At 39.6% G+C, this 23692-nt stretch overlaps 2 protein-coding genes across 11 annotated transcripts; both read right to left on the reverse strand.

The window, feature by feature from the left end:
* Positions 1-58: 58 nt before the first annotated feature.
* On the reverse strand, positions 59-6511 carry KCNRG (potassium channel regulator). Its single transcript, XM_049853453.1, is given in 3 exon segments — positions 59-2157; positions 5935-6493; positions 6496-6511. Coding segments are annotated over 3 exon segments (879 nt in total). The 3' UTR covers positions 59-1853.
* Positions 6474-22315, reverse strand: TRIM13 (tripartite motif containing 13). 10 transcript variants are annotated; one of them, XM_049853452.1, is made up of 3 exons: positions 22141-22315; positions 21510-21607; positions 6474-9224 (listed from the first exon to the last, which is right to left on the reverse strand). In XM_049853452.1, exon 3 carries the CDS (start codon positions 9216-9218, stop codon positions 7992-7994), a length of 1227 nt encoding a protein of 408 aa, XP_049709409.1. In that variant the 5' UTR covers positions 9219-9224; positions 21510-21607; positions 22141-22315; the 3' UTR covers positions 6474-7991. The 10 variants fall into 10 exon arrangements, with proteins under 10 accessions (XP_049709409.1, XP_049709408.1, XP_049709407.1 ...); XM_049853451.1 differs by having other exon boundaries at positions 21510-21610; XM_049853450.1 differs by having other exon boundaries at positions 22067-22315.
* Positions 22316-23692: the final 1377 nt, after the last annotated feature.

Here is a 23692-nt window from a genome sequence, read left to right on the forward strand (position 1 = left end):
CTAGTACACAAACGTATAAGTAACTACTGGAAATTTCTGAAATGCAACTTCTTTACGAAGTGGAGAGGTTTTATAAGAATTATGGTAGAGTAAAATTTCTGTTGGTATGAGGGATAATAAACTATGTCATACCCTTCCCATTCTGACACACACTCATACACAGAAAATCTTTCAGGTATGGCTGTTGCTGCCCTTCCCCACCCTGCCATCCCCACCTCTTACAGTAGATGATGTATCTACGTGGCGTGGCCTGGGGAAAAGTAAATCTTCCTCTTACCCCTAAACCCCACTCACCAGTTCCCTCTCCACAGGTGACCTGTATCTTTGATGAAAACTCTATGCATATATGAGAAAGTGTATCATTTCCTACAAATGTTTCACATTGTTCTGCACCTTGCTTTTTTTCCCACTTAATAACATTCGGACAGTATCAGCTTTTAAACCACTGCGTGATTCTTTTTAAGGGCTACATCGTTATTTCATTGTATGAACCATAATTTACCAGTTTCCCATTGGTGAACTTTGAGTTTTTCCCTAATCTTTTGTTATGATACATTTTCTCACTTGAATGTGAACTCCTCCTTGAGAATAAGGATTTTTGTCTTTAGTCATTTTTTAATGCTGAAACTTAGTATAATGTCCAAGGAATGAACAAATTGTACTTTTAAAAAGTGTTCAATTGCTTCCTTCAGCAAGTTTTAGCCCTACTGTGTGAAAAGTACATGGTGTACTATAACTTAACGATTCCTCTTCTAGGTGTTATCCAAGTGTTTAAGATGACACATACACAACATCTAGAAGAGGAATCACTAAGTCAAAGTATATGTGTATTTTAAATGTTGGTGAGGGTATTCCAAAGCTTTTCACCGAATTTAGGTGCTGATTAGTAATAAAGGTATTATTCCTTTTCTGGAGTGTTTGGCATAGTTCTTTTACAGATTGTTGTTAGGTGCTCTCATAGTGACCCCATGTTACAGAACTGCCCCATAGGGTTTTCTAGGCTATAATCGTTATACAGAATGGATTGCTATGGCTTTCTCCCGTGGAGTCGGTGGGTGGGTTCGAATCACCAAAACCTTTAGGTTAGCAGCTTATCACTGGAAAATATCATGCTGCCAGGGCAGCAAGGGTATTACTGCTCTCACCAAATGTTTAAAACCAAAACCAAACGAGAACTGCCCCAGAGTTTCCAAGTAGCTCCTGGTGCATTTGAACTGCCAACCTTTTTGTTAGCAGCCGTAGTGCTTGACCACTGCGCCACCAGGGTTTCCACCAAGTGTTTAGCATAGTGCTTTTACAGAGAGTGAACTGTGGAGTGGATCAAGGAGCTCATACTCAAATCAGAAAAGTTCGTTTTTATGATTGCATGTAAGTCTACACAGATATAAAGAAAGGGTTGATTAATATGCTAGGGAAGGAGGAAGGCCTCACAGAAGAGATGTAATTAAAAGTGAACCATCCATCGTCGTCATCACCAATATCAATTCAGTACTTTACGTTATCTCCTTTAGTCCTCACATATCCTATGAGGGAGATACCTTTAATAATCTTCATTTGAAAGATGAAGAAGTTGAGGCCCAAAGAGGTTTGATGACTTGCCCAAGTCACACAGCTGAGATTAGAAACCAAGCACTCGGATTCCAAAACCCATTCTTAGAAGCTGTGTTAATGTTCATGTAGAAGAGAAGTGGAAAGAAGTACTGAAGGTACAATGTGTGCCAAAGTACCAAGTACATGGTGTTGCTTCGAGAGCAGCAAGCAGTTCAGCGTGGCTTAGGCACTGTTGGGGGGTGGTTCCATAGAGATGCATGATAGGAGATGAGGCTGAAAAATTCAGCTGAGTATAGGTTTCACTAACACACATGCCCCAAACATGGAATTTCCAAACAAGAAATTACTAACTCTAAAAGAATAGACAACAACTTTTTCTGAGCGTGCTCTGGCATGACGGTAGTCTCTGGTTTCAGTGTTTTGTTCACAGCGAGGGCTTGAGGCCTTTTTATTCTTTCAAAGCTATAGCATTCAGTTTTGTCTTCAGAGGATACTGTTCTAGTGCCAACCAGACGAAAGCCTTCCTTCAGTAAAATGTCAATCAGTAGGCCAAGGACATTAGTTCCACTGGCCAATTTTCGGTTATCAGGTTTTATAGAAACATACCTAGGACACACACACAAAAATTAATTACAAAACATGCCTTTAGTGACTATTGAAGTACATATGTAAATTTGACTTATAACCTCAAATATATGAATAGACTATTTTTTATCCGATTTTGTTTTTTTTCAGACTTTATTTACAAATCCAAATCAGTAATTTCAGGGCACTGAAAATAGAAACCTGTTGATCTCCAAAGTCATTTTTTAATTCCATATTTAGGAATATAACGAACATTGATGAATTTTCATTGAGAAATTTTCTTGAGCAAACATTTCGATCAAACAAATTGGATAAATTTTTTATTTAGCACAATTTATTTCCAATTTTCGTTTCCCATTTACTAAATATTGTTTTAAACAAGGATTATTTTTACTGTAACTTTTATAATAAAGATTTCATACACTTACAGTTTTTACCAGATCTAAATTTACCAATTAAGCCCCTGATATTATAGATTTTCTCTTTTAACTTATTCAGATCCATTTTTGGGAGGGTGAAAACTTTGCAGATATGAAAATGTCACAAAGATCTTAGCAATTTTTAGTCAATAACTATCCATCATTGAAGAGCAAAACAAGGGGTGTTTAGACCTATGGAGTCAAAATGGCAAAACCTATTCTCTGGGAAAACTCCCCAGAACCAATACACACAATTCAAGAAAAATGTATGTGAACTTTTCAGATTGCTATATATAGTTGCCTTTAATAATGTCATCATAACATACTGGAGCCCTGGTGGCGCGGTGGTTAAGTGGTTAAGTGGTATGGCTGCTAACCAAAAGGTCCGCAGTTCAAATCCAACAGCCACTTCTTAGAAATCCTATAGGGCAGTTCTACTATGTCTTACAGGGTCACTACGAGTTGGAATTGACTCAATGGCAGGTTTTTCTGTTTTTATAGTTATATATCCTTATGTATCTGAATCCTCCCACCATTTGTTTATGAAATGTGAAGACTGACTAAAATTACTTCGAGGCAGCAACCTAAACTATATGTACTTTTAGGGAGTAAAAAGACCCCTTGGGGACATCCCAAGCCTCCTTTTAAGTACCATGATTGAAATAGTGATGAGTGTAGCTCACATTTAGAAACTCACTCTAGGCAAAGAAATCAATAGTAAGATCTAAGAATTATCTACAAAGCACATCTCAAAAAAAAAAAAAAGTTTATTATGTTTGATACAGCAAATTTTTAACATTAGTAAATCATTCCATTTACCTCAAACCCCAGATCTTGATTGTATAGCCTAAACACATTTGTCAAAGAGGAAAAAATGTTACCAGAATATCTCACAAAAGAATTAAGATACAAACGGTAGTAACAAAGTGGTATATACTTGCAAGAAATCATAGAGAACAAAGTACTTGATTCCCTGTGAGGCCAGATTAAGAATTACAAGTAAAGACTTCAAGGCACAAGAAAAGCATAGAAGAAACCAGTGGGAAACACATAAGCGAAACCTGTTTTAAAAATTTACAAGGCAACTACACTTTTTCACTTGAACCAATTTAAAAAGGAGAGGTCAGATGGAATACATTAAATACTACCACAAACTCTAAAATCTTGTGGTCATTACTTGAGCTTGATAACATGGGGTCACATGAATGACCATCTGCAAGATGCATGCCAGGTTATTTCTAGTACTATGACCTTCAGAGATAGTAACTGAGCAACCTGCTAGGCTAACCAGACACCTTAGAGTGGTAAATCATATTGGTGAGTTACACGGAATAGCTGGATGATACACCAGACTGTTAGGAGCCATTCAGGATTACTCCTCCACTTTCTACCTTCAGAAAACATCTAAATAGATTCAGACCAGGAAGCGAGCAATATATAAAAATAAATGCTAGCTAGGCAGTTATAGCTTCTGGTTTTGACATTATCTATCTTCAAAGTTTAAATATAATGCCATTCTCACATTAAGATGGAAGGGAAAAACCTGCCCCATTTCTAAAAAACAAACACTTTACAACAAACAAAAGGGAAACCACTTGGCACTGTGGTATATACACAGGAATCTTGTTTTTCAAGATTACAATTACTTCCTCTGAAGGCATAGTTTTTAGAGAACATTCAACGTTTCCACGACATCTTTTTACCTAGCATGTTTCTTCTTAACATCACTGACATCATTTTTCTTTAGATTTTTACATTTTTGAAAAAGGGTCTTCAAGAGATCTTATCACAATACATTTTGAAGAAAGCGAAAAACTAGTAATTTTGCTTGTTAATGCCCCACCAATGAAAAGAAAGCTATACACAGAGCTATCTTAAAACAGTGAGATAAAGATGGAATCTTTGGTTTTCTTTATAATCAGTCTGTCTGACTGGCTCTTTTTTCCCAGAATGGTATTTCATCCTTTTTGTTTGGAAGGGCAGGAAATTGTAAAGTGTAAAAACCGTCATACTGGGTTATGCCACCCAGTGTTCTCTAGTTATTAAGCAGGACCAAGGGGTGTGTTGTGGGAGAGGCAGGCTAATATCCTTCCTGATGGTTATTGCTGATGTTTAGAAGTATCCCAAAACCTGTCTACCGTTGCCAAAGTAATAAAGTGTACTTTAAATGCTATCAGTAAAAAACCCATGCAGACTTTTTTTTTTTTCCTCCTAAAAATGGAAGCTGGCTTTCACAGTGAAGTATTGATAGGACAGCATTAAGACATTTTAAGGTAAGAAAAATGTGTCCATCAGAGCAGAATGGGGATGGAAGAGAGGGGGGCAGGGGTGAATAACTGACTCAGGAGCAACTCTCTTTAACACACTGACAAAAACCAGAAAGCAAACCTGTTGCCATCGATTCAAGGCCAACATATAGTGAGCCTATCCCAATATCTTGAGTTGTCTAAAGAATGCCAAAGATATAATAAAAACGCACTGCCACCAAGTTGATTCCAATTCATAGCAACCATATAGGACAGAACAGAACTGCCCTATAGGGTTTCCAAACCTGTAATCTTTACAGAAGCAGACTGCCGTATCTGCCGCAGAGTGGCTGGTGGGCTCAAACTGTTGACCTTTCAGTTAGCAGCCATGTGCTTAACCACTGCACCACCAGGGCTCCTGTTAAGGATATAATACCCCCCCAAAAAAAAACCCAGTGCTGTCGAGTAGATTCCGATTCATAGCGACCTACAGGACAGAGTAAAACTGTCCCATAGGGTTTCCAAGGAACATGCGGTGGATTTGAACTGCTGACCTTTTGGTCAGCAGCTGTAACTCTTAACCACTGCACTGCCAGGGTTTCCAAGGATTATCACAGGATACCAAATTTGCCATGGGATGTATTTGCCCATAAAGGTGTTTAAAAGAGGGGATGAAGAAAAATAGTCAAGAGGTAAATCGTAAGGACTGAAAGAATAAATATACATACTGTGAAAGGAAATCACAGAGGCTAAACTACTGAGCCTTTACTGTATGCCAGACACTAAGAAACTCTTGGGGGAAAAAAGGGGGAGTGTTTCATTCCTAAGACAAATTCATCAGCAATGGAATAATAATGTATAAAATTGTTTCCTGCTACCACTTGTTAGTTTTCTTGGGACAGTCTGTTTATTCCTGGTTGTCCCACATAAAGCACTCCCTTTCACTCTGAAAAATCTCCCAGTTTGGACAATAATTTTGTCATTCTACTTATAACCCAAATCCACTGGTTACCCCAAAACATTGTTTTGAATCGTCATTTTTCCAAGAAGTTGCAAGCATGAGGAACTTTCTGTTTTGAGGGGAAACATAAGGAACTGGTTCTAGAGGAGAGATGCTTCAAAGTACAAAATACCTGATTCCAGTTTGATTATCAGTTGTGCTGCATGAGCCACACTGGAAAACCAAGTCATAGTAAGATGGTCTCTGTGGAGGCAGTAGAAGTAAGGTCATCTGAGGGAAAGGATTAGTACTCCAGGTAGGTGCTGAAGGTTGCTCTACAAACACTGTAATCTTCTCGGTTAGCATCTCAATTGTTTTGCTGCAACAGCCAAATACTCTGAAAAAAGCTTGAGTGTTTCGGAGTGAGAAATGCATCTCCAAGAGCACAGATTTTGGCTGTAGCAGAAGTTCTTGGTTTAAGAGATCTACGAGAGAATCAAGTTCATACAAAACAGCCTCCCTCTGATGCCTAAGATAGTCTGAAAAGTCTGTAGGTAATAAAAGCTGGTGAGTTCTCAAAAAATCTAAGATAAAACTAAATGAAACACCATCTCTGTCCACAAAAATCTGGCCACCAACCATCCTGAATTCTTGGTCTCTGCCTTCTAACATTTGTGCTAACCGAGATGCAGGAAACTCCTTTATAGTAGAAAACCTTGTTGTGAACATCTTCGCTCCCACGTTCAAAGTGCCAGTTCCTGACTACTCATTTCTTCCCTTGCTTAGAGGCTACAAACCATCAGCCACAGCCTTATGAACTTGTAAATCAACCTGTAACCATAAATGGTGTTAGTCATATGTGATTAAGAAAACAGAGGGGAGTGGAAAGTAACAAAAAACAGACCTAGATTTCCAGGTAACTTATAAAGCAAACAGTGTATCCATAACTGTGTTCCCAAAGAGTTGCTTGGGAACTTGTAGTACACAAAATGAAAGGAGCAATAGAGGAGAAACTCAATAGTAGTATAAGGAAAACTGCCAATGTATCTGAAAACAGAGATCGAATAGATCCCTTTTCTTTACTCCATTAAAAAAAAAAAATCATGACAATGATAATAAATCTACATTTCAAAAATACTGGGAGCAGAAAAGCAGCCCCTCACCCCAGGCCCCATATCTACTGTGAATCCTCATGTCAGGTAAGCAAACTCATAGATTATTATAGAGTGTAGGTCTATTCTCTGAAATTCTATCCCATGTAATAGACTTTCAAAGGAATGTCTTGTTCCATAAAAGAAATAAGGCAGACTAGAGAGCAGTTAAGATAAGGTTGCTTCTTTGTTCTCTTCTGAATTCTAAGCAAGGTGAGAAAATTAAGTATTTTTATTCTGTGGTAGCTAGGGTATCTATCTCATGGGAGCAGACAGGACAGCATTAGTGTTTAGCAGATTACTTTGTATTTTATAATAAACAGCTGCTTCATCTGTTGTCAAATTAGTCTTTCTTACTACTCTTAAAAAAATTCTTAAGCAAGTATATTGGTTTAACTGTACAACCACTGCAACAACACAACACTTAGCAGTCAGTAGAAAGGTGGCTTTCCCATTTTCTGCTCTTGGCATGTATTAGGCCTTTTGCCTTCGCTTGCAGAGCCCATCTAACGCTGCTGTTTATTCCTCTGGTGATAACTTCAAGGGGAAGGCTGAAATCTCCACCCCTCCTAAAAATGTAAACTTTTTGCAAGAAAATACTACTTTGTTTATATTAGATTTATATTTTGGCAATAATGGGATCAACCCTCTCTTAAAAAAGAAATCCACTAGTATCTTCAAATTCTTTCCTTTTTTAAAGAATGTTCACCATCAAAAACTACTTTACTAGTCTTTATGCTTCATGATCACTATTAGACCACCTCATCACTACACTATTAGATCACATGTTCTCTTTCACCTCCTAGTTTTATCACAATTTAAACACACAACATTAGGGTGGGGCGGGGGGTGCTAATTTAAAAAAAAAAAATTTCAAAAGTACTCTTTAAAAGAAGGAAGGAGGTTCAGGACTGTACTATTAATTTCACTTTTATCTTTATGCTATCTAACTTGAAAAATATATACAGGGCATTATTTTTGAAAGATATACTTTTGAATGCAATATCTGACTAGAATTGTTACTGAATCTGAACTACTACTCTGTTCTCTAACAAATTTCTAACAACAAAGGACAGAGAACTATTTACTTGAACAGGTTTTATAATAGTTTATATTTGCACACAAATTCTGCCACAGTGTTCAGTACCATTAAAGTATAATTCTTGAATTTTTCACTGAAAATGAAAATCCCATCTGTTACCTGTTCCCAGTAAAAAACTGACTGTTCTAAAAAATCAGCTGATTTAGTTAGATAGGAGGAACTAACGTTTGAAAGATGTTCTTTCCAAGCTGCAAATTCATCAAATAAAGACCATTCCAAGGACATGGCAGGCCCAAAGGAAATGAGAAGGCCAAGCAGGAGGAGCACTACAGATAACTGATAAAAGCTCCAGGGAATCTTGCTTATGAACGTGCCAGTGTCTTGAGGCAAAGAAAGTTTATCCACATCTACTAGTTTTATCTCTTCCCACTGACTGGTATCAAAGTTCTTCATTAAAGGGTTTGTGGGCAAATTAGAGGGAGGTAAAGGAGTTTCCTTGATTACTTTGATTTTCTCCCTGAACTCCTGCATCTGTTGCAGAAATATAATGGGTTCTGACACGTCTTTGAAAGCCTCTGCAATGTTAAAGGCCATCCGTTGCTCCTGCAAGATGGTGTTGAGTTTGTTGATCTCGGGGTCATAGGCTTGCATAACTGCAAGTTTCATGGTCTCAAAGTCAGACAAAATTTCATTCTTCTTTTGATCCAATGTGTGTTGTAACTTCTCAAAAAACTCCTTCACTTTATCTGAATCTTTAGTTAGTAACTGTAGGGATTTCCTTTTGCTAGTTTCCAAGGTATCCAAGCGAGAAAGAGCATCTCCCCGACGCCAAGTCTCAAAGCTCTGAAAGAGAGACTCAAAGGCATTCCTTTCCTGAGCATAGGCATCTTCAATAGAACAGAAGACATGCTTGGTATGGTCACCACGAGTAGCACAGATCCCACAGATCAGCTGCATGTCAGTCAGGCAGAAAATATTGAGAGGCTGCCCCAAGTGTCCTTTGCACACTGGCATTTTAGGAGAGATCTTGATTTTGTTATACTTTTCCACAATACCCTTCAGGGAGTAATTGACCTGCAGGCTATTGACTCCAGTAGCTGATGTTTCCTTACGGCAGGTGGGACACTTGAACGGAGACGGTCTCCACAAGGAATTCCGCACATTTCCCTCTAAGAGCCCTTCTAAACATTTTTTGCAGAAGTTGTGCGAGCAGGGCAAAACTCGAGGATCATCAAACAGACTGCAACAAATCGGGCACGTGAGATCTTCTTCAAGCAGCTCCATTACATCCTACCATAGAAAAAGAAAGTTTATTTTACTCCAGTAATCCCCTCTACTAGGACCTATGTAATAATTAGAAAAAGCTATCTTCACAGGCATTAAAAAAGATCCTTCACTGAAATAGCCAGCCAAATAAAGCAAGTAAGTGAGAAATTTAGGAAGGGAACATAAACCAAAGCAGATTTAATCCACTGGGACTAGAACGCACTCCTTATTAGTAGGGAACCCTGTACACAAGGCCTTTGTGTGGACTCCCCAACAACAGTCTTTGGCTAAGACAGGGTTAGGACAAGGACAACGGCAAGTTGAGCCAGCAGGACCCAACTGATTGTTTTAAAACAGAGAGCTGACTACTAGCTATCAGAAACAAAGCTACTCAGTGTCTGAATAGAACGAGCTCTTTACTCTGGGCCCACAAATATAAAATGGTATGCTATTTAAAAGAAAGGAGCACAGAAATATAGATGCAAGCACGTACTCAGGAACTGGCATATTTTTCTATTTCAAAGGCAAGGTTACAATTACTAACATCGCAAGTAAAGACACAAGATGAAGAGAGTTGCAGCTCACTCTTCCCTAAAGGATTAAATTTTTTTAAGTCCAGAAAAGTTATCAAAAGCCATCTTGTACAATCTAGAGCATCTGTTCTCATATTGTGATCTGCAGAAACCTAGGTGCCCCTAAGACTCCTTCAGAACATTCATGAGGTCAAAACTATTTTCAAAATGTTAAGATGTTATTTGCTTTTGTACCATGTTGACTTTTACAGTCATAATACAAAAGCAATGACAGGTAAACAATTGCCAGAGCCTTAGCAGGAATCAAGTAAGGCAGTAAATAGCACCAAAACGGACTAGCAGTCATTGTATTCTCTCACCACACACTCCTGATGAGATAGGCGTGAGGCGATGCAGTAAAAATTAATACTAAATCTCGACGCTTGAGTACTTTTTAATATTTTATGTGATAAAATAGGAACTAAACTTAAAGCATTTCTGTTGCATACTAGCAGATACTGACTGGAGGAAAATATTTATATGACTGAGCTGCAAGAAGAACCAGCCACTTCTTCATGGGAACACCATTTTTACTTTCAAGAAAAAATAAGAAACTATGGCTATTCAGAATTAGGTATCTTGCAGATAGTTTCTCGAAAATGAACAAAACGAGCCCTCATGGCAAGGAAAACAACTGACCTTATTTCTTGCCAATGATAAAAACTGACTTTTTTTTTTTTAATTAGAATTTTGGAAAACTTGTATTTGCCACTGTGAGCTTGACGGTTTCCGATTAATTAAAGGCTTTTCTGATGAAATAGATGGTGATTATTAACAAATGTGTTTTCTTGGGGGCATACTGTATAATGAAATACCTAATTTAGAGATCTGCATAACCCAGTTAACCAATATTTTTTCAAATCATCAATGCACAATGTTACAAATCTTATATGGGTAAAAAATTCAAAATACAACAAACACCGAAATGCTCAACATTATGATTTCAGATTCTATATTGTTAACTAACCAATAACAGACAACAATTTGTTTCAGTTTTGGTATAGTATCAGACGAGATCCGTAATTATCTGAGAAAGCTAAAAGAATATCCCTCCGTTTACCAACTACATATTTGTGTGAGGCTGTATTTTCTTTATACAGTAAAACCTATGAAAGCCAGAACGTGTTTAAGGAGGAAACCTGTCAGAGAAGGAAAACTCAAATATTTTCCATTAAAACAAGTGATACAAAAATGGTTAAAAAAAAAAAAAAGACTATACCCTACCAATGGCAGAAAACTTGCAAGACCCAGAAAAATAAGGCAGTCCCATTGAGTTCCAGCTCTCACAGGTTTCACTGTATATTTCAATCAGTTGTGGTTTTTTTTTTTCCTCCATTTAAATGAAGGTTTACAGCACAAGCTAGGTTCTCATTGAACAATTAGTATGCATACTGCTTTATGACATTGGTTAACAACCCCACGACATGCCAACACTCTCCCTTCTCAACCCTGGGTTCCCTATTACCAACTTTCCTGTTCTCTCCTGTCTTCTAGTCCTTACCCCGGGGGCTGGTATGCCCCTTTGGTTTTGTTTTGCAACCACAATATTTTATTGCAGTAAGCTGAATGCAGAAGCAGATAAAACTCAAGTTGTCTTCTGTTAAGCTGACATTCACTTAAGAAATCTATAAATATGCAAAGCAATGCCACTCAATTTTTGTTTTGGAAATATATTTTTCATAAATTATTTATGTTAACATGTAGTGGGTTTATTAACATTTTTAATTAATTTTTTTAACTTCTTAGTTTTAATTTCTAATACAGTAAATATCCATAGACAGAATCTACAGAAGGAAAAGCTCTTGGAATCCTCAATTTTTAAGTGTAATGGGGTATGGATTACACCTTAATATAAAACAATAATCCTCACAACAGGACCAGTACGCACCATCATGATAAACAGAGAAAAGACTGAAGTTGTCAAGGATGGTATTTACTTGGATCCACAATCAACACCCATGCAAGCAGTAGTCAAGAAATCAAATGACACACTGTGTTTGGTCAAGTCTGCTGCAAAAGACCTCTTTTAAGTGTTGAAAAACAAAGATGTCACTTTAAGGACTAAGGTACACCTCACCCAAGCCACAGTATTTTCAATCACCTCATATGCATGTGAAAGCTGCACAACAAATAAAAAAGACCAAAGAAGAATTGATGATGCCTTTGAATTAGGGTGTTGGCGAAGAATACTGAATATACACCATGGGCTGCCAGAAGAACAAACAAATCTGTCTTGGAAGAAAGGCTGGCTAGACTTCATCTCACATACTTTAGGCATGTTATCAGGAGGGATCAGTTCAGTCCCTGGAGAAGGACCTCATCCTCAGTAAAGTAGAGGGTCAGTGAAAAGACGAAGACCCTCAACAAGATGGATTGAGACACTGGCTGCAACAAGGGGCTCAAGCATAACAATGATTGTGAGGATAGCGAAGGACAGGGAGGTGTTTTCGTTCTGTTGTACATAGGGGTCGCTATGAGCTCGAACTGACTCAACGGCACCTAACAACAACAATGGGGTCCTGAGACCAAAAATTTTGAGACTCTTAACCCTGATCTAGGAAACACCATTTCTCAATGCAATTTTAAAACGCACAGCATTCATCCCCTAAAGTTTTAAGACTTTACAGTGCCAAATATTTCCTTATTCAGTTTACTGAGGGATATATATATATATAGGACCCTAGGTGGCTACAAGTGGTAAAACACTTCACTGCTAACTGAAATGTTGGAGGTTCAAGTCCACCCAGAGATGCCTCGGAAGAAAGGCCTAGTGATCTACTTCCAAAAAATTAGCTATTCCACTCCTAGATATATACCCAAAAGGCGTGAAAGCAGAGACATAAAGACTTGTTCACCAATGTTCTTTGCAGCACTATTCACAATAGCCAAAAAGTAGAAACAACCTAAATGACTATCAACAGATGAATGGATAAACAAAATGTGGTACATACATACAATGGAATACTACTCATCCAGTACGCATAAAGCTTAAAGATATTATACTGAGTGAAATAAGTCAATCACAAGAAGACAAATATTGTATGACTTCACTTATATAAAAAGACAAGAACAGGCAAATGTATAGAGACCAAGGTTAATTAATGGTTACCAGGGGTGGGATGGAGGGGGAAAAAAGGGAGGGGGGGTATTGCTACGGAGTACAAAGTCTGTTTACTGTCATGGAAAATTCACATTAAGTGTAGGAATGCAGAGCAAATTACTGCAATTACTGTCAATAAGTTGTTCACCTATAAAAAGCTGGATTGGCAAAATTTGTGGTATATATTTATAACAATGACCAAAAAAAAAGTAGCTGCTGAGACTGCTTATGTACACCAAACACTTCATGGGATTTGGTTCCTTGGTTTGGAGGTTTAGGGTCATGGTTTCATGGGACATCCCAATTACGTGGCCTAACAATGTGTTTTGTGCTTCTGTTCTACTCCTAGTTCCTTATGTAAAAAGGGGTCTTAAAAGCTTATAAACGGCCATCCAAGGCACAACAATTGGTCTCTGTTCACGCGGAGCAACATAAAGAGAAGAGTAAGGAATAGGAGAAAACGGAATGTGTAGCTAATTGCCTCCTTTGCCATGAGACCAGGAGAACAGGATGGTGCCTGGCTACCATTACAGAACATTTGATCTATTGGAGAATCCTGATCAAAAGGGGGAAAATGTAAAACAGAAATTATAATTTTCATGGAGTCCACACTTCCTGGAGCTACGGAGCTTGAATGAACTCCTAAAACTACTGCCCTTAAATAATCTTTAAACCTTAAACCAAAAATATCCCCTCAAGTCTCCACAAAACCAAATAGTTTAGCTTTAGTCAAAAATGTCTGTCTTTAACATTACGCTCTTTTAAGATCTATCTATATGGGATCAAACTGACAAGTGCAACTGGCAAGATTAAATAGGAACCTTAGGGTACAGTGAGTTTATGTTAATGGCAGAGGAACACCTCAGAAGGAGAGTGAGAATGGTTGCACAACTGGAAGAAAGTACTCAATGTCACTGAACTGTACATGTAGAAACTTTTAAACTGGTCTATGTTTTGTTGTGTATATTCTGAACAGCAGCAACAAAATAAATACCAAAAAAAAAAAAAAAACCCTGTGGAGTTCTACTCTGACACACCATGAGTTGGAACTGACTTGACTAACAACTGGTTAGATAATCACATCAGCACCAAGATAAACAGAATCTTAATCATCTATAGGCCATCTTATGATCAAAAACAAGTAAATACTTCAGCAGTAATTTCAAAAGTCAGAGTTATTATCTAGTATAAGACAAACAATATTTAAAAGATAAACTGAGCTTGTAGGGCTAGTTTATGGTTTTATATTACATTAATTATATTATGTATTTTACACATATATGTATGTACATATATGTATTTAAAGGATTCTTTTGTCTCAAATTTAGTGCCATATGTAAAAAAGGTGTGATTAGGTGATTTTTCTGAAAGTGTAAAAAATGTGATTAGGTGATTTTTCTGAAAGATCTTTGTGACATGAGAAATCATATACCCTCTGAAAATGCATTGGGAAGAGAACAGCTATAAAAACTAAGGAGAGCACGCTCTCTAGGTTATCAAGTAAAATATCCTGACTCTTCAGAACAGAAAAGGTAAACTTTTGATGGTTCTCCAAACCCAACCCTGTCAAACTGTATCACCTCCACTGCTGTCATCTTTCATCTAGAAATTCTACCCTTTATCCAGAAGAAATGGCAAAGTAGTGGCATCAGCACTCAAAATAAATCTAATTTACTCATCCTTATATAGTTGATAATTCCAGAAAATCCTGTCCAACATGTTAAACAACAGGAAAATCAAAAGACAGCAAGAGGTAGGGATGAGGGGAAGGAAAAAAGGCACCCAAGGCAAAGAGAAACCGTCAAGAAAACAGGATACTCCAAAAGGAGCCACGAATTTTAAGGCAATCGAGTATGACCAAAAGTGAAGACATTCTGCTATACAGAAGAAAAATGTCTTAGAGAAATTGTGAGTAAACAGCTATGCCAAAGCTACGATCGACTTACAGCTCTTAACTTAAAATGAACCACAGGGAAAATACTATTTGGAAAGCCCCCTTTTCAAAAACTGCATCAAAAATACTGTAGATCCTGTTGTTCCATTTTTAATGATACTGATTAAAGCTTTATTTCAAATTAATCTTAAAAGCTAAACACTGTTTTCTTCTTGCCTTAGTTTTATGCCTCCTTTTTATACTCAAGCTCTCTCTAGAAGAAATCAATAGAGCTTACATCCCTTTACTGCTTTTTTTAGCTAATTTGTTCCCAATATAAAAGATTTATGAAAAAAATTGTAGTTCAATGTTTCAAACGTTTCAACTTAACAATGTTAAGCATATAAAGGCAAATGAGTTTTCCAACATTCATGTCTTCCTCTGAATTTTTTAAAAAATTTTATTATGGTAAAATATATATTATAAAAAGTTTCCAATTTTAGCCATTTTTAAGTATAGAATTCAGTGACATTAATAACATTCATCATATTATGCTACCATCACCACAGTTCATTTCCCAAAGTTTTACATCACCCCAAACAGAAACTCAGTACCCTGTCAGCACAGCTCTCATTCCCTCCCCCGCCCCAACTCTGGTAACCATTAAAACACTTTGGTCTCTACACATATGCCTATTATAGGTATCTCATGTAAGTGAGATCTTTAATTTTTTTGAACACCAAAAATTTTTAATTTCAAAGCACAGAAATCTATTTTCTCACCAATTAAAAATTTCCTAAGTGTTTTATACCAATGAATAAAAATAGCTGAATATGTACTTTCTTCTCTACCACCACTCTGGAAAACGGGCAACCTTTTTTCCAGCAGTACTTATATGTTAAAATATATTTTAAAATTTACATACAATAAAATTCACTTTTTGATGTACAGTTGTGAGTTTCGATAGTATAACTACCACCAGGTTTGTTTTTAAACAAATTGTTAAGATACCTGCTGCCCTCAAGAAAGACAATGAAAAGTGCTTTATAAATCCTATCTTGAATGGCTATATAGCAACAACTGTCTCTACAAATGAAAAATATAAAACACCAGAATACTAAAAATGGAAAAGCCAATGCTTACAAAGGAGCCATATAAAATAGAAAAGCTATACCTCTGTATGAGACTTCCTCCTCCTAGAATTTGTGTTTTCAAATGAACAATCCATAATGATTACACTGCAAAAGGTGCTCATTCATTCAAACAAAAGTTAACTTTCTCCTTATAAAACCTATTAGAAAAAGAAACTTTCCCATTAAAATTCACCATTAAATTCCATTGGCTGGTAGCAATATGAAGTTGTTCAAAATGTTACCTATGATTTCTTTTATTTCAATTCACATTAGGGAACAAAAGGAAAAATCAATATATTATACTTTGTATCTTACAGAGCCAAATTGTACTAATATTTAAACCAAACTTCCACCCTGTTCTGTGAGGCAGTTTGGATTTGGGAATATCGAAGCAATACCTAAACATCAGGTAACGAGATAGCAAACACTGTCACTTGACCAAGGAACAAAGGAAATGACGCTGAACTCTACTGAACTGAGAGCTACCAATCTTATCTTGGGAACAAAGAAAAAAGGCTCACCTTTTTTAAATCACTTCCTCTCAGCAAAATAGTTATTTTCAGGTAGTGTACGGTATTCTATTTTAGTCTGAGATCCACTAGTAACGCCTTCTTTAAACTTACCAAGGGTTTAGTTAACAACTACCGAATCTAGGTGAAAGATATAAAGAAACTTACTGTATATGTAGTATTCTTTTGAATTTTCTGTATGTTTGAAAGTTTTCACAATAAAAATTTGGGGGAAAAACTAAAATGGAAGGTCAGCTATAAGAAAACCATATTGAGGTAAAAAAGTAAAATTTCAGAAACCTTAGCAAAGAGCTTAATCTGCTACAGTACTGTTTTAGCTTTTATAAAATAAATGTAGTACTGGAAATCTCTGGATGCAGACCTGTGAGGAGACTGACATACTTGTCTGGCTCTCAGTCTGTGACTTCTGACAAATCATTTATACATATTACAGTTTCTCTCATTTGTACAACTGATATGAAAGTTCATAAAAGGTTGTTGCTCTAAGGTAACCCATCCTCAAAAATAAAAAAAAACACTTTATCATCTGATTAGTTCAGACCACTCCGGAAAAAAATGCTTTCTTTTATTCTCTTCTCTGTACCACCATTCAGCCTTGAATCTTTCCTTCATTAACTGTTCTTTTAACTCGTCTTGCCTGTGCTGTTTCAGTGAGGACAATCTTTTGATTTCCTCCCATTCTTTCCTTATTCCACCATCCTCCTTTTCATCTTATATTTTTCCCATTTCCTGTGTCACTTGATAATCACCCAAGATATTAGTGTGTAATTCCTGTAATTTCACAGCATTAAATCAATAGGGCTTCAAGATACCAGCTAGACCAGATATAACTCCCATTCTTCCCCATCCAGATGGCATCAATCTGAATAAAATGAGTGTCTGAATTTGAGGGAAACATTCCCATGAACTACAGCCTATGAGACAGCTATTTTAACATCTTGCATTCCCATAGTCAGTACCAACCAAACCCATATATTACATGTATCTTTACCTGTTAAGATTTGGAATTAAGTTCATTAAGTTGGAATTACTGATTTCTGCCAGTTTTACGGACCAGAAATGCCCAGTTTCTTTGCTTCCAAATAAATGTAAATGGGTTTAAATGAAGGTGGCAGATTTTATCTCTCAAACAAATCATTTTCTTTTACAACCATAAACTCAGCAAACATGGACCTATTACTATCCCAAATAGGTTGGTACCTATTAAAAGTATCCATCACCTAACTCTGTATGTGAGGTTAATCCCAGCTTTCAAAAAGTAGTCAAAGTCAAGCACTCTAGGTTTATCTACAGAAGTAAGATTATTTACATAGTATCTAATACCGAGTCAAGTGAAAGTCGGCATTTAGTAGGTATCTGGTAAGTACCTACCAACTAATAGCTTACTTCTGAGATGACTACTGGAAGTGTAACTGGTATCAAAAAAGCTCCTTCTGCTCAGTATAGAATAGTTGCTGTTAGGTGCCATTTAGTCTGCTCCGACCGATGGTGACCTTAGTTATAATAGAACAAAAAGTTGTTCCATATACATACTTCTTAGTCTAAATAAGGACACCCTGGTGGGGTACTGGTTAAGTGCTACGGCTGCTAACCAAAGGGTCAGCAGTTCGAATACGCCAGGCGCTTCTTGGAAACTCTATGGGGCAGTTCTACTCTGTTCTATAGGGTCGCTGTGAGTCGGAGTCAACTCGATGGCACTGGGTTTGGTTTTTTTTTGTTGTTGTTTAGTCTAAATAAACCTGACCTACAGACAGATCAAGTAGAAGGTTAATTATACTTGACCTTACGCAGTTTTTAGGTTGGCCATATTATATGCTGCTGCTGTGTTGGCACCACCTAGCTCTTATCCACAACTGCAAATATGGGCAGCCAGGCTATTGCCAAGTTAGGTATACACGGCACTCATTCCACAAAGACAGTAATTTAAATTACTAATACATTCAGCTTCTCCTTAGAAACATACCTAGATCTAAACAGAAATGAATTAAAAATAGATTTTATATTATGGAAATTTGCTTTATAAGAGGCTTGATTAGAATGTAACTCCTCTGTATGTCAAGGGACACCTGTATTTGGTTAACTGTTTTGAGAGGTAGGCATAAAAATCTATTTTTCTAGTACCAGTCTAGTATCGAAGAGTCCCAGGCCAAGGTAATGACAATGGCAGTGTCTTTCATGAACAACAGAAATGGATAATCCAATGATCTAATGATATTTAAAAAGGTAAGATATAAACCAAAAGGCAGTTGCTAAACTCAGAAACGTACAGCATTTATACAGGTATACCAAAACAAAAAAATTCAAACCCACTGCCATCGCATGAATTCCAACTCACAGCAACCCTGTAGGACACAGTAGAACTGCCCCACGGTTTTCGAGGAGCAGCTGGTGAATTCGAACTGCCTACCTTTCAGCTGGAAGCCCTGGCAGCATAATGGTTAAGAGCTACGGCTGGTAACCAAAAGGTTGGCAGTTCGAATCTACCAGGCGCTCCTTGGAAACCATATGGGGCAGTTCTACCCTGTCCTATAGGGTCGCTATGAGTCGGAATCGACTCGACGGCAACGGGTTTTTTGGACCTTTCAGTTAGCAGCCAAGCTCTTAACCACTGCACCACCAAGACTCCTACAAAGGTATAACGTATGATAAACTCCTTATTAAAAACAAAGCTGATACCATACTAAACTTGGAGATGGTATCTATGCAATTAGTTTTTTTTAATGCTTTTCTTAAATTATAAAATTTGTACTCATTATTATCTTGGTATATTTAATCTCTTCTGTATGTGTGCGCACATGCATATACTTCAATCAAAATTGGGAATGTACAGTACATACAATTTTGTATCCACTTTTTTTGACTTATGGGAGTGCATACATTCCCCTATCCTTATATGTTCTTCAAAAAGATGATAGCCCACCTTATGGGTGTGCTCTTTCTTATCGATCATTTGTTTATTTTGGTATTATAACATTTAAATGAACCTCCTGTACAAGTTTTGATCCAGGGCTCTGATTATTTCCTCAGGCATCCCTGTCTTAGGAAATAAGGCGGTCAAAGGGTAGGAACATTTTTAAGGCTCTAGAAAAGCCTGCTAAGTTTCTCTTTAGAAAGGGTATGTCACTTTATTACCTCTAACCTATGATATATGCGTGTCCCACCTCCCCATGCAGCTCTTGACCTTAGAACAGAACCACTTTTAGAGAGCTTAGTGAAAACAAGCAACAAGTCCCACCTGTTACCACTCCTACAGGAGTTCACAAGTTTAAGACCATTAACATTAGTGTGCATATCTATATTATCAATATATTTACTGAAACTGGATAAAAGTTGTAAGGCAGGAATAAAACAGAAGTACCAGGCTTAAAAACACCTAGCTACACCTAACTTTGTAAGTGAAAAAACTAAGGCCTGAAAAAAGACTGAGACTTCTCAATTGTGTGATCACTGAACCTGGGTATCCCAATTTTTAGACCTCAGCATGATCTGGAAAGTGGGTCAAGAATTTAGTATCCTCATCTGTAAAATCAAATTTAATCATGGGCTCTCTCAAATCCCTTCTAAAATTCTTTTTTTTTTTTTTTAAACAAATTAAAGCTCTTCAGGGAAGGGAAAGAGCACTGAACTTGCCTTTGAAGACTTATTCAAGTACCAGTTTTATCTTTCATTAAATGCAGATTTTATAGTACTTAACTCATAGTGGTGCTGAAATTAAGTAACGTGTGACCATTTTGTAAGCTGTTAAGCGATATAAATGTTAAGGTGGCTTAATTACGTATATGTATAAATACCATGGAAACCCTGGTGGCATAGCGGTTAACTGCTATGGCTGCTAACTAAAAGGTTGGTAGTTCGAATTCACCAGGCGTGCCTTGGAAACTCTATGGGACAGTTCTACTCTGTCCTGTAGGGTCACTGAGAGTCGGAACTGACCCAGCATCAATGGATTTTATAATTACTGTGCACTGTAAACACACACTTGAAAACCTTAGAACACGAGCGTATTAACCTAGATGAAGTCTTCAGAGAGTTGGATCCTGAAAAGTGATGTTAAGGGAAGGCAAAGCAAAACAAGTATTACATAGGGTAGCACGTACAAAGCACTTCCAGGAAAATGGACATATCTGAACAAAACAGGTCTGGCACAAGTAGGGCCAGGTACAGAATGAAAGGAACAGCCCAGTGTTATGGATGGACCACGGGAGGAGGTTAAGTCAGGTGGTGCGAAAATGCAGGATTTTTAGGGAAAGAGGGACCCTGAGGAAATTTATCTTCTCATTGTGCAACAAAGCAGTATTAACCATTTAAATCAGCAGCTCCATCCAGCTCTACTAGTGGGAGTGCCTACATAAATGAAATTCTGCTTTAGATGGATATTACATAAAGGTCTCTAGAGTCCAGCTCCTTTCTGTTAAGACCTAGTAGCCTTTACAAGGCTCAGGAGAAGGAAAGAAATTGTGCTGAGGCCTTTCTTCCTTTGAAGTGTAAACCATCATTGGATATGACCAAGCCAGTTGCCAGTCTAGCGGATTTCAACTCACAGCAACCCTACAGGACAAAGCAGAACTGCCCCATAGGATTTCCAAGGCTCTAATCTTTACAGAAGCAGACTACCACATCTTTCTCCCTCAGAGTGACTGGTGGGTTTGAACTGAGACCTTTCTTGGTTAGCAGCCGTGCACTTTAACCACGGAGTGACCAGGGCTCCTTACCTTTGGATATAGTACATGTCAAATGTATACTTCAACTCACAGGTACCCCGTGTGACAGACTAGAACTGCCCCATAGGGTTTTCTAGGCTGTAATCTTTACAGGAGCAGATAGCCAGATCTTTTCTCTCTTGGAGGTACTGGGTGGGTTCAAACTTGCTAACCTTTTGGTTACCAGCCAAACCCTTAACCATTTGCCATCAGAGCTCCTTACATGTAATAATAAGAAAGAATTTCCAAGTATGGATTCTATTTTCGAGTTTTGACAAAATATAAAAAGACCACCCGCACACAGTTCATAAAAGGTTCTGGGCCTAAAGCAAATGGGTGCTTTATTTATTTATTCATTTTTTTTATGTGAAGATGACATAGGGAAAAGTATTGTGATTTACCTCTGTTCCCTGTAAGCAGGTATATTCCGCAGGGTTACTATTTTCCAGGCCAAGACAACCAGGTTTTTTCACGTTGTAACCGACAGTCAAACTACAGTCTACTGCAAAAAAAAAGGGGAAAAAAGATGGCATTACCCATTTATTGGCAGAGGGTCCGCAGTCTCCATCCTCATTTTTTTCAATCGTCCCCGACAAATAAAACCAGCCCGCTAGCACCTGGAGAAGGAGCCGGGAGCCGTGGGCGAGGCTGGCGCTCTTTGTACCGACGGTCTCGTCGTTGGCGCCCTCCCCCGGCGCAGGCAGGCCTCCCGGGCTCAGTGCGCGGCGGGCGGCGCGTGCTCAGCCCGCCGGCTCCCGGTCGCCGCTTCTCTTCGAGGCGACGCCGAGGCGCCGGCAGCGGCAGCTCTCCCGGAGCACCGGCACACCACGCCGCCCGCCGCCGCCGCCGCCGCCGCCGCCCGCTGCTTTCCGCGCTGCCGCCGGCGCCCGACCTCAGAGCGCGCCCTCCGCCAGCCCCCGCCCACTCAGGCCCCTGCCCGGCCGGGGCGACTCCCCACCCTCGCGGCAGGTCCGAGGGACCCCAGCCCCGTCTCTCCGCAGAGGAGCCCCGCGGCCGGGACTTATCTCGGACCTCCGGCGACGTGGGAGGGGCCCGCCTGATGCCGCGCGGCCGCCGGTCCAGCAGCCGCCGGGACCGCCCAGGCGAACGCCCGGCACGGCGACAAAATGGACTCGCGGCGCCGAGGCGGTCCCGCCGCGCCGCGCCGCCCTCCCCTCCCGCACCACCGCTCTCCGCCTCCCCGGCTTGGCTCGGCCTTTGTTCCGCCTCTCCCCTGGGAAGGGGTGGGTGAGGAGAGGCGAGCGTCCTTCCGGTGCCTCCAACCGCCGCCGCCCGCGCCGCCCGCCCCGCCCACCCGCGAGCGGTGGGCGGTGCCGGGCTGTGCTTCCCCTCCCAAGGGTGCGCGCGCCCGCAAGGGGCGCTGAGGTCGCCACGGTGGTGCCCGGAGCGAGGCCGCCTGCGCGCCTCGGAGCCAGATGCCCGCCGCGGAAGAACGGGTTCGGCCTGGAGGGAGCGCCGGCGTCAGGAGGCGGCTCGTCCCCAGCGGAGCCACGCGGGAGAAACGCCTCCCAGAGTGTAAACGACGCGCAATGAGATAGTTGGGTTTGGATTGTTGTACTTTTTTTTTTGTTCGTTTAATTTTTAGGAACAAAAAAAAAAGCCCAACCCTTCACACCACTTCATCTGCATCTCTCAGGACCAGAAGCCTGGCCACAGCGGCTTGGGGACGGAGGATTCAGTCAGCCCGCCTCCCCTGGCGCGGGGACAGGGACGGGCTTCTCGCGCTGCACCCCTGCGGGGTCAGGGACTTAGGTTCGAACCCGCGCTGTGACTGAGCCAAGGGCTGGGTGAAAGCGTAACCGAAATAACGTTAACTACTGTTCCACCCAGGGGAGCCCTGGTGGCTCAGTGATTAAGTGCTCAGCTACCCATCGAACCCACCAGGCGCTCTCGGGGAGAAATAGGGTCACTATCAGTCGGAATCCACTCGATGGCAATGGGGTATTTATTGTTCCAGCCAGCCTTGCACCTATTTTGAGGCTTTAGGCCGGACGCTAACGACACAGTGCAATTTAAAATTTCGTTTGAGAGAAAAGATCATCAAGCTAACTGCTTTTTCTTTCGGAGGGAAGGAAGGACTTAAAATTGACTAGTTGTCCACCGCCAACTGTTAAGTCGTTGATCTATTTTGACGTCCAGCCCCCTGTATAGGAACCTTGTCTAATAAATACCAAACGCATTAAGCGCTTAATCAGTGAGCGGTCCAGCGAAGGATACAAAGATGAGTAATAAATGAATGGCTCCTCTCCAAAGTTTACAGTTTTGGGGAAGTAAGACAAGTACAAAATCCCGGAATATGCCTTGGGGTTAAATTCACCCCTTGTCGGGGAAATCTGGGCTGTGGAAGAGAAGTAGGGTTTGGAGAAAAGATATTCGAGGCCCACCACAAATACTACTTGTGCTCCTTGACTGAGAATGATCAGCCCAAACCCCATAAAAGTCCCTCCCCACCCCCTCCGGGAACCGTCGTGGCACAGTGATTAAGAGCTGGCTGGAACCCACCAGCCGCTCCTTGGAAACCCTGTGGGACAGTTCTACTCTGCCCAACGGGGTGACTGAGTCC

The sequence above is a fragment of the Elephas maximus genome, chromosome 14 (genome assembly GCF_024166365.1).
Source record: "Elephas maximus indicus isolate mEleMax1 chromosome 14, mEleMax1 primary haplotype, whole genome shotgun sequence".
NCBI lineage: Eukaryota > Metazoa > Chordata > Mammalia > Proboscidea > Elephantidae > Elephas > Elephas maximus.

What these genes read in the sequence shown, in the direction of transcription:
- TRIM13 (XM_049853442.1), bottom strand. Translation starts at nt 21,641, where the DNA reads ATGCCATCTTTTTTCCCCTTTTTTTTTGCAGTAGACTGTAGTTTGACT. An exon ending in CCTGCTTACAGGGAACAGAG is followed by an intron (nt 9,225 to 21,509) that starts GTAAATCACAAT and finishes TTTCTATGGTAG; the next exon opens with GATGTAATGGAGCTGCTTGA.